Here is a 13,956-nt window from a genome sequence, read left to right on the forward strand (position 1 = left end):
TCACCATAGATATATATAAACAATATAAATGTTTATATATATATCTATGGTTGTCACTACCCGATCCGTCCACCTGCCCGATCGGTACTGTGCATGTGCGAGATGGTCCGCCATATTGCACAACTCCGTACGGCAACCCAACTAGGACACTCACACACACACACACACACACACACACACACACACACACACACACACACACACACACACACACACACACACACACACACACACACACACACACACATAATATATATTTATTGTTGTGCCTTTTTATTTGCTCGTATTATGATGGGATATGGTTTAATTTAGTAAATGGTTGTGCGTTGTGTGTGAAAAATGTAAAAATGTATATATCTAAAAAGTGTGTTGGTGTATGATCACATTTGTATATGAAAATGTCTGAAGTTAATAAATACATTCTCAGTGTTCAAGTCAATCACTGACGATGCTTACGATATCATAAAATCTAAGTGTTAATGATTGTCAGTAGAGATGGGATGGCAGAAGGTGCTATATATATATATATAATTCCAAAGCTGGTAAAGACCTTTCAAATTTACCAATAATAGTCATATAAGAAAAGTAATAATAATAATCTCTAATAACAGAGATTTGTTATTGAATCAACTTTTTGTAATTTTATTTCATTTTAAATAACATGAAAGACATTCACAGTTAATGTAATTAGATATACATTATTAATGCCATACATTTTTGCATAAATATTTATTCAGTATGATAGCTGTCTAACAGAAGTTAAATCCATTTCTCACTTATTCTGACAATGTACTTAACCCCAAATAAAAGAACCCAATAAAAATAGTTGTTAAATAATAGTGAAGTCACGTTGTAATAACAATAACTCATCTCTCTCGGTTTTTTTAGTTTTCTTTGTGTGCTTTGCCAAAAGCCACTGTGTCAACTGTCCTAGTTGGGTTGCCGTACGGAGTTGTGCAATATGGCGGACCATCTCGCACATGCGCAGTACCGATCGGGCAGGTGGACGGATCGGGTAGTGACAGTGACAACCCTGCTGCAGAAAGCATGACTACATGACATTGATATTCAGTGAGTAAACAGCAAAATTACAGAACATACATTTATTAATTGAGAGAATGTAATGCCATGCGAGATTTGCGCTTATCTTTATTCAAACATGTGTTCCTGTATTAGTGTTTTAACCGCTTGTGTATAATTAGAGAACAAGGTAATATTTCTCAATGACACCACTTACCACCAAGAGTGTATTAATTGAAAGTTCATGTTCCTATTGTTAGGTCTTAACCAAACTCAGCCTATATTACTTTATCAACTCCCTCTGTCAACTACAGCCTCCCATGTTAACTCTTAAAAGTTAATGTTGACATTTTAATTCCACACCAGTTCAACACATGCATTTACTGCAAGGCATTTTGTAAATAATTAAGGTTTACTGACTTACTAGTGAACTTTACACTTAACAAGCTTGTAAAATCGGTTGGAGTAGTCAATACTGTGTTTTACCTGCAGACGCTGTCGAACCAACTTCTTTGAAAGACAAATAAAAGATTAAAACTTCCTTTAAATAAGTATTGAAGTAAATGTGGTGTATGCCGAATACCACAATGGACCCAGACGGATTGAGAAATGGCTCATTTGTGATGTGTGTGGTGTGAATAGTGACGGATATGAAAGCAAAACGTTCATTTGTCGTTTTTTTAAATGAGGGCTGGCCTAGTGGATACTTATTAAACTGGACATTGAATTTCCCAACTTGATGTACTGACTTTGGACATGCATTGTGTACAAGTCTCACACAAGATGTTATTCATGATGCAGAGAAGACATTTAACATAACACCCATTTAATATTGAATGATTAACAGAGAAATTGGATTTTGTAACAGTTGCTCCATTTCAGAATATAACATATTTAGATGTTCAAGTAAAATGTACAATTACCTATACCATATATGAGAGGATTTTCTTTTCCAGTATACCCACAACTAAAGATTGTAATAATTATCTACAACTTCAGATATTTTCCATGTAAGTTGATGATCATCGGGTCCTGAAAATGTAGTTAAAAAACTTGATAACTAATTGATTTTTGCATTTAAATCACATTAACCTAGTTGTTATAGTCCTTCGATAAATACATGCAAAATAGTATTGTGTATATATATTTTTTAAAACACTAATGACTAATATGTCATGGAAAATGCCTATTACAGTATCATAAATCCGTACATTGTGCGGCTTGTAGTCCCTTATTATGTGGACATATGCTAATTGTCAGGTGTATATGTGTCTACTGTGACATGTTCACATGCTGCAGCTGCTCTTTTCACTGTGTACTGTATATGCACACAAACCTATACCACACTACAGGAAAGGGAAAACTCATACAAGTACAATAGGGCCTCTTTCAGCTTACAATCTTCATCCCTCTCAAGTCCCTGTTCGTCTTTCAGGGTTTTATTATTTTTTCTCTAATCTATTGCTGTAGGGGTTTTCAAAGATGTCCAGGTTGCTTTTGAGCGTGCTGCTGCTGGAGTTTGAACCCTGAGAGCCACTGGCTGTCTCTCCAGAGTGGCTGCTCCTGTAGTAGTAGATGAACAGGAAGAAACCTGCCAGGTGACAAACAAACAAAAAAGACAAGTTCAACATATGAAATGTATTTGTATTGCATTGCTACTTTACACTTATTAATCTGTCTGTTTTAATTGTGTTCATAATGTGCTTTATCTAAATGTGAACTATAACACTACTGTATATTGTGTTTGTGGCAGCAATGTGTGTGGTTGCTCATGCATTGTTCAGCACATTGTACTTCCTCCTGGATGAACAAATAACATTTGCTTGCTTGATTGCTTGTCAAATATTACATATTATTTAAACCACCATAACCATCATTACAAAACACTCTGCTATATAACATGTGCAATATTATTATTATTAATAATGTTCAATAAATAATGTGCAATTACGTAACTACCACCTCGGTTTTTGCACTATACTAAATACTGTTAATATTTACATTAATTATGTGACCATCTATGTTTCTGTAGATATTGAATTGCTCCTTTCACTGCACTGTTAGTGTACAGTTTTATTATTATTGTGCTGCTGTGTTTATTGTATTTGTGTAACTCTGGCACAACAATTTCCTTCGGGATGAATAAAGTATATCTTATCTCTTATTTTATCTAAACCAGCATAATACTGTTAATTTAAATCTAAAAACGAATGTTTAAATTAGGACTCAAGTTGTTTTTTTAAATACAACAGCAATAAATAAATAAATTATCCTAAAATTCGTTTTTTTAATTTTTTAATTTAACCTTTATTTAACCAGATAAAAAGCATTGAGATACAATCTCATTTACAATGCTGACCTGGCCAAGAAGGCAGCAACGTTACACATTTTTACACATAACACAGACATGTAAAATACAGAGAACACAACTAAGTAAACAAAAAAAAAACGAAAAGCAGTCACTACATTGTGCACATTTGGGACAGTAAGAAAGGTACTACTTGATTACTGCAAGAGCAGCTGGTGGTAAGGACCTCAGACAACTTCAATTGAAAACATGCTATAGGGACAAGTGCCGTCAGTTTAAGGCGTGATTGAAGGTCATTCCAAGACCAAGGACCATAATGAAAAAGGCTCATTTTTCAGCAGGAACCTGGAACCGTATCCAGGCACTGGATCTGAGGTTGTAAGAGTCACAAACTGGAGCAAATCTGGCACATATGTAGAGTGGAAGTTTACCTAAAATGGCTTTATACGTTAAAGTGGACCTATCATGCTATATTTGAATAATATAGTGTAGGACCATACCTATATAAGGCATATTTATACTTTTTTTTGGTGCAAAATACCAAACATCATGCATTTTAGCCATGCCTCATTTTGCTCAATTTGACATTTTTTAGCTCTGTGTTTGTAAGGGCTGATTATGTGAGAACAGCACCATCTACTGGCCTGGCATATGTACTACAGCGTCTCCAGCGCTTTCGAACGGCAATGGCCGTGGCTGTCTCATCCTGATTGGTGGAGTTGGCCCAATAGCCGTAGCGCCACTGTCCTGACGTCAGGACAGTGTTCAAATCTGGATCAGTTTTTATCAGATCCGTTGCAGCCCCTTTTTTAGAGATTTGGGTATGGAGGAAAATAGAGAGGGTTGTGTTTTCTGACACTTGGTGAGTTCCCTGGAACACCGGGGACACATATTCATGTATAAAAGACGTACAAAAGTGCATTTTGCATGATAGGTCCCCTTTAATAAAAACCAATGCTGCATCCTACGCATGGTAAGTGAGGACCATCCAGTTAGGCTATACAGTTTGCAATGATGAGTCCTATAGGGTGCATTTGATATGTAACGCAGTGCAGCATGGTAGAGTGGGTCAAGTTTGGCCAAAACAGTGGGACAGGCAAATCTATAAATGGTATCACCGTAGTCCAGCTGGGGCAGGAATAAGCCAGAGACCAACCTTTTACGGGAAGAAGCTGAAAAACAACATTTAAGTCTGTAAAGGAAGCCAAGAGTGAATTTCAATTTCTTAGTTATTACCTTGGAAAGAATTGAGGATGGTGAAAATGTAGTAGGCGGGGATCTGGAGCACACCGTATGCAAAGAAGGCAAAACCCCAACCGATACCCAGCATGCAACACAGTCCCAGGATGACCCCAATACTATGGCGATTTGTGGGGACTTGTCCGTTTCTCTTGAGACCAAAGAGCCAGACCATCATGACGATGAAGGCGGTGAAGGTGAAGATGAAGACCAACGCATAGTAGCCTATGTTGACGATGTAGTGCACGTCAATGTCCGTTATCCAGCACCTTGGAAAATAACGATATGTCAGTAAAAGAAGGGAAACGTGGCTGCCGTTTAATATAATAATAATATACATTAATATATATGAATAACTATGTTTACAAAGTGCTTTACATACTAACAAAGGAGGGAAACATATACAACATACAATTAAGAACACTGCATAGCAAGAACATAGGAAGTTGTTAACAAATAAAACTCTATAAAATGATGTTTTAAAAAAATGCATTCAGTTCCTTAGGTAGCATTTTTTGCACATTACAGGTGCCGTTATACAAAAAATGCAATGACATTTAGTCCTGCATGAACAACTGATCCTCTATTATAAGATGTTGGACATTAAATGTGAATCCACACACTCACATGGCCACGTTGTCTTGAGGGTTATCAGTGTAGATCACTTGTTCACCATATTTTCCTAAGATGAGCAGGACAGTCACAACTACACCTGGTAGTGCTGGAAATGGAGAAAGAAAGTGACCCATCATGGTGAGGAGAAATAAACGCAATAGTAGATTCTAACTGGTCGAAGACAAGCACATCTCAAAGTATATTTGTGTAGGGAGGCTGTGGCTCAGTGGAGAGTGTATGGGCTCAGAACAGTCTCATAATACACACATGCACACAGAAGGATTCACACTTGTATTTCCGGATCCACACTTGTGTTTTTCAATGCACACACAAATGTGTTCCGTTTCATATACATGTAAATAAAACCCAAATACAGAAAAAAGTTTTACATATGTATTTTTGATCCTCACATATTTGTTTTCCGTTTAAATCCCCTGAACCTGCAAACACAAACCGCTTTCTGTGCATGGATCGCTGTGCATTCGTGTGTGGGTTTTTTGAGACTCCCCTGACGGTGACCCGATTCGTACTTGTAATTTTTTCTATCTATAGCCAATCAGATGTCTCCTCAATTCTAAGCCAATTACTTGAGCGCGCCCCCACGAGGGTAGATTTATTGCGTTCATGTCACTTCATATACGCATTTTGCGTAGTCCGGAGCAGGGTTTCCGCGGACAGAATTTAATTTTACCGGACAAATTTGAAACTTACCGGTCATGTTTCAATAATAATAATAATAAGAATTGTGTAGCAGCGTTTCCGTTAGGTAATTACCGGACTATGACCGGATAATAACACGGGAGTAAGGATCATCTCTTTTCCTCTCTCCCTCCCTCTCTCCTGACAGCCCGTCAGTTTCTCATGCAGCTCGCTAAAACTTCACTCGCGTTTATGTCCATATCGATCAGATCCAGCTCTCCTGATCGGCCTTTATAGAGAGCACCGATCAAACTATTAAGAGTGAATATCGGCCGATAATGACCGGCGGGGCTCCCCCCGTTGACAGTTCACTGTCTAGCACTGGCTTCGTAGTGCACTGATCGATTAGGCTAAGCTAACCTGTAGCTGCTCCCTCCACACTCACAACAACTTCATACAGACATAAATAAAGCAGCTGTATTCGCCATACAGGAAACACACATTTAAAACAGTTTTGCCTGCCGTTTTTGTGTACACACTACACAAGCATTCATTAATGGTTCGGAAAGTGGCACTGTACCTTAATAATATAAAGGCTTGTATTTGCCACTTTCCTGCTCGGAAAGTGGCAATGTACTGAGAGTGGAGGTGTCCTGAGATTAGCGCCTGCAGACAGGCTCCATGGACCTGTCACCTGTCAGCTCCGGACAGCGCAAAATGCGTACATGAAGCGCTACGTCATGAACGCAAGAAATCTACCCTCGTGGGCGCGCTCATGTGATTGGCTTAGAATTGAGGAGACATCTGATTGGCTATAGATAGAAACAATTACAAGTACGAATCGGGTCACCGTCAGGGGAGTCTCAAAAAACCCACACACGAATGCACAGCGATCCATGCACAGAAAGCGGTTTGTGTTTGCAGGTGCAGCGGTTTTAAACGGAAAACAAATATGTGAGGATCAAAAATACATAATATGTATTTTTGATCCTCACATATTTGTGATAGTCGGACATGACAACCTGTGCAGCCCATGTATTGATTCCATCTGATAGCTGCTATAATAATACAAAACAAAACGTCTGCCTGCTCTCCACAATGATCAATGACAGTGAACGGATGGTCAAAGTAAGATACAAATAAACAGAATCACACGAAGCCTGGTTAGTGTTGCCTGACTTTGTAAAGTGTGTTTTTTTGGTTGCGTTCTAGTCACTTTGCTCAGCGCTACTGCTTGTTACAACTTTCATTTTCCGTACTCGCCATAAACTGTTATTATGGCTCAGGTTAATCTCGCCCCCTTCCGACGTGAGCGTGGTTCTTGGTTCTTGCCGGGCAGCCAAGTGGGGTCAGCTAAGAACCGGTGTTCGGTGTTTAGAGCCGGCTCCGCTGTGGCTGAAACAGGAAGAACCAGAGCTAAATCAGGCTGAGTGTGAAACAAGAGCTATTGAGTCAGTGTTGCGGTGCTGTTGCTTTGGTCTGGATCTGTGAGCTAACCACGCCCCGTTCATTTGCATATAAGAAATGGAAATGTGTCATTATGAAATACAAGTCCCCTGAAATAAATAAATGTGTCATTATGAAATACAAGTCTCTTGAAATAAATAAATGTGTCATTATGAAATAAAAGTCCCATGAAATAAATAAATGTGTATTTAAATGTACATGTATACATATTTATTGCCTCATTTATTTATTTCAGAATTTATTTCATAGGCATATTTATATATGTATTTATTTAATTATTTATGTATTTATTTATTTATTTAATTTTGGCTTAAATGGCATTCCATAGGTTTCAGCATGTTGTCCCTCTCTAAACCTTTCTGTTCCCCATTCTTCTTTCTCCAATAAGTGGTGCATCATTATTTTTCTATTAAATATGACATTGGGGAATAAAACGCTGTTGTTTTGTTGATAGTTCCATCCATTTATACATACTTCATCCTCCTGTCACGGAGTTCAAGCACTTAGAGAGTTGGGCGGGGAGCAAATATGATGCTCGTCACAATCATGTAAGTATGTATTTGAAGACAAAAACAAATGTTTGCTTCAGCATGCAGACTGTGCCAAGTAAAGCCATATTCCTCCAGTCTCTGTATTAATGCTAGCGCTGGGTGACCACACACACACACACACACACCAAATTTCAACTGATTGACAGCTTATTTTTGGTCAATTTCTACCTTTATCTTCACCTAAATGCATTTTCTTGAATTCTGGCGATCTCAAAAGTATCATCAAATGATTGGGCATCCCTAATTTAGTTGGATATGACACCTTAAATGTTTTTCTACAATGTTTGGTTCCAAAATTAAGCGTGTTTGAACATTTGACCAGAGAGACTGGCGGCCATCTTGGATTTGACCTCTCACGGTCCTCACAGGTCAAATCTGACTTCCCTCCACATCTGAAAATAAACCTTATGGTATGCACTAACTATGTTAGAAATGTCATGCTTTTCTCATAAAATGCACAATTGTTGTGCTTATCCGCTGTACTATATGTTTCATCTTCACGTCAAATGCATATTTTCTACTTTTTAATTTCTATTTTGATATGTTTCAAATTTTTGAAATGTTTATTTCTACTCTTTTAATTTCTAATGATGTGCAATGCCTTGTTTTTTATGCTGCTGCAACGCAAACATTTCCCAATTTGGGATCAATAAAGTACATCTTATCTAATAGGAACCAAAAATACAGTTACGTTGAAATTGCACTCAATTGCATTTTGATAAAGTGCCATTTTGAATAAAACTTTTTTTTACAGGATTCCCTTCAACACATTAACTTCAATGAAAACATTTCTCTACTAAAATATTTTTTTATGGTGATTAATTGTCTCTTTGTTGTAATTTTCTGTCTCTTTGCAGCTGTTTTCCATCTAATTGTAGGACTCTTTAAAGTAAAGACACTACATACCGATATACACCTGAACATCAGCAGGAGAGGACTCTTTAAAGTAGAGACACTACATACTGATATACACCTGAACATCAGCAGGAGAGGACTCTTTAAAGTAGAGACACTACATACTGATATACACCTGAACATCAGCAGGAGAGGACTCTTTAAAGTAGAGACATTACATACTGATATACACCTGAACATCAGCAGGAGAGGACTCTTTAAAGTAGAGACACTACATACACCTGAACATCAGCAGGAGAGGACTCTTTAAAGTAGAGACACTACATACTGATATACACCTGAACATCAGCAGGAGAGGACTCTTTAAAGTAGAGGGACTACATACACCTGAACATCAGCAGGAGAGGACTCTTTAAAGTAGAGACACTACATACTGATATACTGTACACCTGGACATCAGCAGAAATGTAAAAAAAAATCTACTTTTGCTGGTGCTGTTGCATTTAAAATCAAATAGTTGACTAAAACAAACTTGAAAGAAATCAAATACATAGTGTTGTTTTTTCATTTGTTTATATTTATTATGATAATTGTTGAATGTAAACAAGGTAATAAAGTAAGTACTGAAGTAGCTTTAAGTCAGTGTATTGATCAGGGCAGAGCCAGGTGAGCTAAAGTCACTCAATACAAAGGTAACTTGACAAAAACAGGAGGAACAAACGAGAAAGAATTCTAGTGTTATTTTGAATTTGAATGTCTTTGTATTTATTGTTATTATTAGTTGAATTCTCAGACTAAATCTCTGGTGACTTGAAATGAAAAGCAAGAAGCTAAACTTAGACAGGAGAAACAAACGTGAAATAAATCAAACGTGTCAGTATTGTTATCATCATTATTATTTTTTTATTGATTGACAAGACTTTAACTTAACAAGAAAACAATGGACTAAACATAAATATAGAAATGTACTATTAAGTAAATATGAAAAATATAAGATACATATAAAAATTGACTATTAACTAAACATGATAAATATAACATAAATATAAAAATGAACTATTAAGTAAATATGAAAAATATAACTTAAATATGAAAATGAACACTATAAACCAAACATGACGATATAACATAAACCTGATAACTTGTAATGACTAAATGTTCCTCTTATTTAGGGGTGCTAGAAGCAAAGGAATAGTTTATTTATTTTAAAATTAAGGTTGTTTTTTTGCCCCTAGTGGCTAAAACTGCACATCACTGTGAGTCTCTTCTGGAACCTTTGTTGATGTCTAACCAGATCTAATAACTGTTAAGTGTTTAAATATATATCCTGACTGGCTGTGAGTATATGTTGTTGCTCACTCACTTTGAGCTTTAGACTGTACTTGAAATGTTTTAATGTCTTACTAATTTTTGATGTTGTGAGTTTGTTTTTTAAAGTTTTTAAAGCCGATGTCAGGGCTGCCTTTGAGTCTTATGTTTTCCTTTTTAGTCATCGTTGATGTTTGGGCGGATACAAGAAAAGGAATTGATGAATCTTCTCCACCGTGGTGTTGTCCTCCTCTGCGTTGTTGGGATCGGCTCATTGGTTTGCTCAGGTGGATCCACCCTCACTTCCTGTTCCACCTCCAACTCCACCTTTACCTCCACAAGCTGTTTTTTTCAGCTGTTTCTTCAGCAAGGCGGCTATCTCTGCATCCTTTTCCTCAACACAACGTTCCTTCTGTTGTTCCAGTTCCTGGTTTGTCTCATGCAAAGCGACTATCTCTGCATCCTTCTCCTCCACACAACGTTCCTTCTGTTGTTCCAGTTTGTGGTTTCTCTCATGCAAAGCGACTATCTCTGCATCCTTCTCCTCAACACAACGTTCCTTCTGTTGTTCCAGTTTGTGGTTTCTCTCATGCAAAGCGACTATCTCTGCATCCTTCTCCTCCACACAATGTTCCTTCTGTAGTTCCAGTTCGTGGTTTCTCTCATGCAAAGCGACTATCTCTGCATCCTTCTCCTCCACACAACGTTCCTTCTGTTGTTCCAGTTCGTGGTTTCTCTCATGCAAAACGTCTATCTCAAAATGTTTCACCTCAAGACAACGCAACTTCTCTTGTTTGAGTTCCTGGTTTGTCTTTTGCAAGGCAGCCATCTCTGCATCCTTCTCCTCAACACAGGGTTCTTTCAGTTGTTTGAGATCCTGGTTTGCCTTTCTCAAGGTGGCCATCACTGCTTTGTCCTTCTCGTGCATCTTGAGGAGCTTTCCATATTTCATGTTCAGTTCCTCATTGTTTCCGCGCAAGATTTTCTGCTCAATTTTCAGGGCATTCATTTTAACATCATGCCTCACTTCTGGTTCCACTTTCACCTCCACATCCTCCTTCTTGTCCACCTTCTCCTCAACACAACGCTCCTTCTCTTGCTTCAGTGTTTGGTTTTCCTTCAGCAAAGCAGCTATCTCTGCATCTTTCTCCTCAACGCAACGCAACTTTTGTTGTTTGAGTTCCTGGTTTGTTGTTTGCAAGGCGGCCATCTTTGTCTCCTCCTTAACACAACGCTCCTTCAGTTGTGTGAGTTCCTGGTTTCTCTCACGCAAATCAGCTATCTTTACAGCTTTGTCAACACAATGATCCTTTTGTTGTTGGAGTTCCTGGTTTCTCTCACGCAGAGCAGCTATCTCTACAGATTTCTCCTCAAGACAACGCTCCTTTTGTTGTTTGAGTTCTTGGTTAGTCTTTTGCAAGGCAGCCATCTCTACACCTTGCTCCTCAACACAGGGTTCTTTCAGTTGTTTGAGTTCCTGGTTTGCCTTTCTCAAGGCAGCCATCTCGGCTTCGACCTTCTTGTGTGACCTCTGGAGGTTTCTGTATTTCATGTTCAGGTCCTCATTGTTGACGCGCAAGACGTTCTGCTCAATTTCCTGGGCTTTCACTTTCACATTGTGCTTAAACAGCAAAGCTGATTTCTCTGTATATGCTTTGAGCATCGCTTCCTTCTTTTTAGCGCCTTCAATCTCAAGCTTATCGCTTAAAGTCCTCTCCTGCTCCAGCAATAACTTCATTTCCTGATTTTCTTTTTGCAGAATCTCGAGCTTGACTGCCAGCTCATCTCTATTGTTCATCTCCATCTCTACTGCTGTGACGAAATGACCTGTTGTTTAGCAAACTAAATGTAATTGTTCGACTGAATTAACGTCACAAAAATCCCACAAAAGTTGAGTTCACTTGTGAAGATTATCTCGCTAAAAAACACTGCAAGTATCCCTAATGTTTGCTTGCAACAAAACCTATTTCTGCAATGATCTGACTCTAGCTGGACAAATTCCTTCTCCCTGCTGCTCTGGTGCTCTGATGCTCTGATTAATTCACCGTCACAGCCAATCTCCTAGAAGATCAATGCAGAATTCAGAATTCTACATCAAGGCAAAAGATGATGTCATAATTCTGAAGGTTCCATTCCAAATAAGGACTGAAGGACAACAGCTGACAGGAAGTAAGAATGGAACCATGCTGTTGCCTAGCAATGCAATTGTGTTTAGATAATATCAAGAAATGTAAACAATCGAAATGCTTTATTAATTCCAATGGGAAGTAAGCAACATGTTCTATTATTAGTAAAACTTTTTTCTGTATTTGGGTTTTATTTACATGTATATGAAACGGAACACATTTGTGTGTGCATTGAAAAACACAAGTGTGGATCCGGAAATACAAGTGTGAATCCTTCTGTGTGCATGTGTGTATTATGAGACTGTTCTGAGCCCATAATAGTGCGCTGAACTTGGAATCAGGGGGTAGCACGTTCGAGTCCCACTGCAGTCAGCATGTCGTTGTGTCCCTGGGCAAGACACTTCACCCCAAATTGCTCCTGTGGGGATTGCCCACAGTACTGAATGTATGTAAGTCGCTTTGGATAAAAGTGTCTAACAAGTCAAATGTAATGTAATGTAAATAGAGCCTATGTTGAATATTGCCTTTTCATACGAGATATAGTGAATGGGGGAAATAGAGTGATTTATTGTCACATATTATGGTGCATTTTCAGGTTAAACAGTAAAATGTTGAACTCACCCCAGCTGATGATGGAGACCTTGAGTATGTAGTGAGGGATTACAACCTTGCCTCCGACGTGCAGCTGCAGGCAGAGGTGGAACGCCTGCACAGCAAACCAAGTGAACGTGGCCAACATGGAGTAGTGCATGACAGCCGCCATGATCTTACATCCCACCGCGTTCCCCACTTTGGCCACAAAGTTGTTGATGAGGAACGAGAGATTCAGCAGGTACAAGGCTACAACCAGGTAGATGAGAATCCTCGTGGATATGCTGGCATTGGTCCTCCTGTAAAGGGTGACAAGCATATATGTTTTTAACAAAGAATTAGGAAATAAGTGGCAGAAACTAAATATTTACCGGTAACAGCTTCAACTAGCTTTGATTATCATTTCCTCAGTTTATTGTAAAGTGCTTTGGTTTTCAGACTACTCTCTGCTCCATAGCTTCTATCGATAACTGGACTCAAACTCCCACTGTACATTTTACATTTATGTTCAATTTAATATTGATAACTTTTTGATGCTATTTTATTACTATTTCACTATTTCTAGTGTCTTAATTTCTCTTATGTACATTGCCTTGTTTTTCATGCTGCTGCAACGCAAACATTTCCCAAATTGGGATCAATAAAGTACTAATCTATCTATCTATCTATCTATCTATCTCTATCTCTCCTCTCCTCACCTCTCCTCACCTCTCCTCTCCTCTCCTCTCCTCTCCTCTCCTCTCCAAATGACTAATTAATTGCATTCAAACCAACATTGCAATGTAACATAATGCAATTTTCGTGTCGCTGCAATTAAACAAATGTTATTTTCTCTCTCTCTCACTCACTCACTCACTCACTCACTCACTCACTCACTCTAACTATCTAACTATTGTTCAGAATAAATACATTTAAGGTATCTTGATATTCACAATTTATGACACTTTCAATTGCACCCCACTGCATTTCATAAATAAATATTGGACTTCTTCAGCCACTACTTTTCTCTGATGGCTGTAATTACTATTACAAATCTAGATTATGCTGAGTTTGGGTAACTGTGACGGCATCTCTTAATTATTTATTACCCCCCCATAAACGGATTATTTGCCCTCACATACCCATATTATTTTTATTTTCATAAGCATTCATTGGAAAGACATCCCAGATGAATGAAGCCACAGTCTCAACAGTCTCATTTCCCAACAGCGAATGTGTTTTCTAAACCTAGCGCAGT

General features: G+C 38.2%; 1 protein-coding gene across 1 annotated transcript in view; it reads right to left on the reverse strand.

Moving 5' to 3' along the window:
* Positions 1-951: 951 nt before the first annotated feature.
* Positions 952-13,956, reverse strand: part of LOC117486960 (adhesion G-protein coupled receptor G1-like) — a 29,006-nt gene continuing 16,001 nt past the window's right edge. The window contains 4 exon segments of the mRNA XM_034135566.1: positions 952-2,611; positions 4,565-4,836; positions 5,195-5,288; positions 12,750-13,018. Of these exon segments, the coding sequence (XP_033991457.1) occupies positions 2,463-2,611; positions 4,565-4,836; positions 5,195-5,288; positions 12,750-13,018 (784 nt within the window). The 3' untranslated portion in view covers positions 952-2,462.

Source organism: Trematomus bernacchii, unplaced genomic scaffold (assembly GCF_902827165.1).
Source record: "Trematomus bernacchii unplaced genomic scaffold, fTreBer1.1, whole genome shotgun sequence".
NCBI classification, from domain to species: Eukaryota; Metazoa; Chordata; class Actinopteri; order Perciformes; family Nototheniidae; genus Trematomus; species Trematomus bernacchii.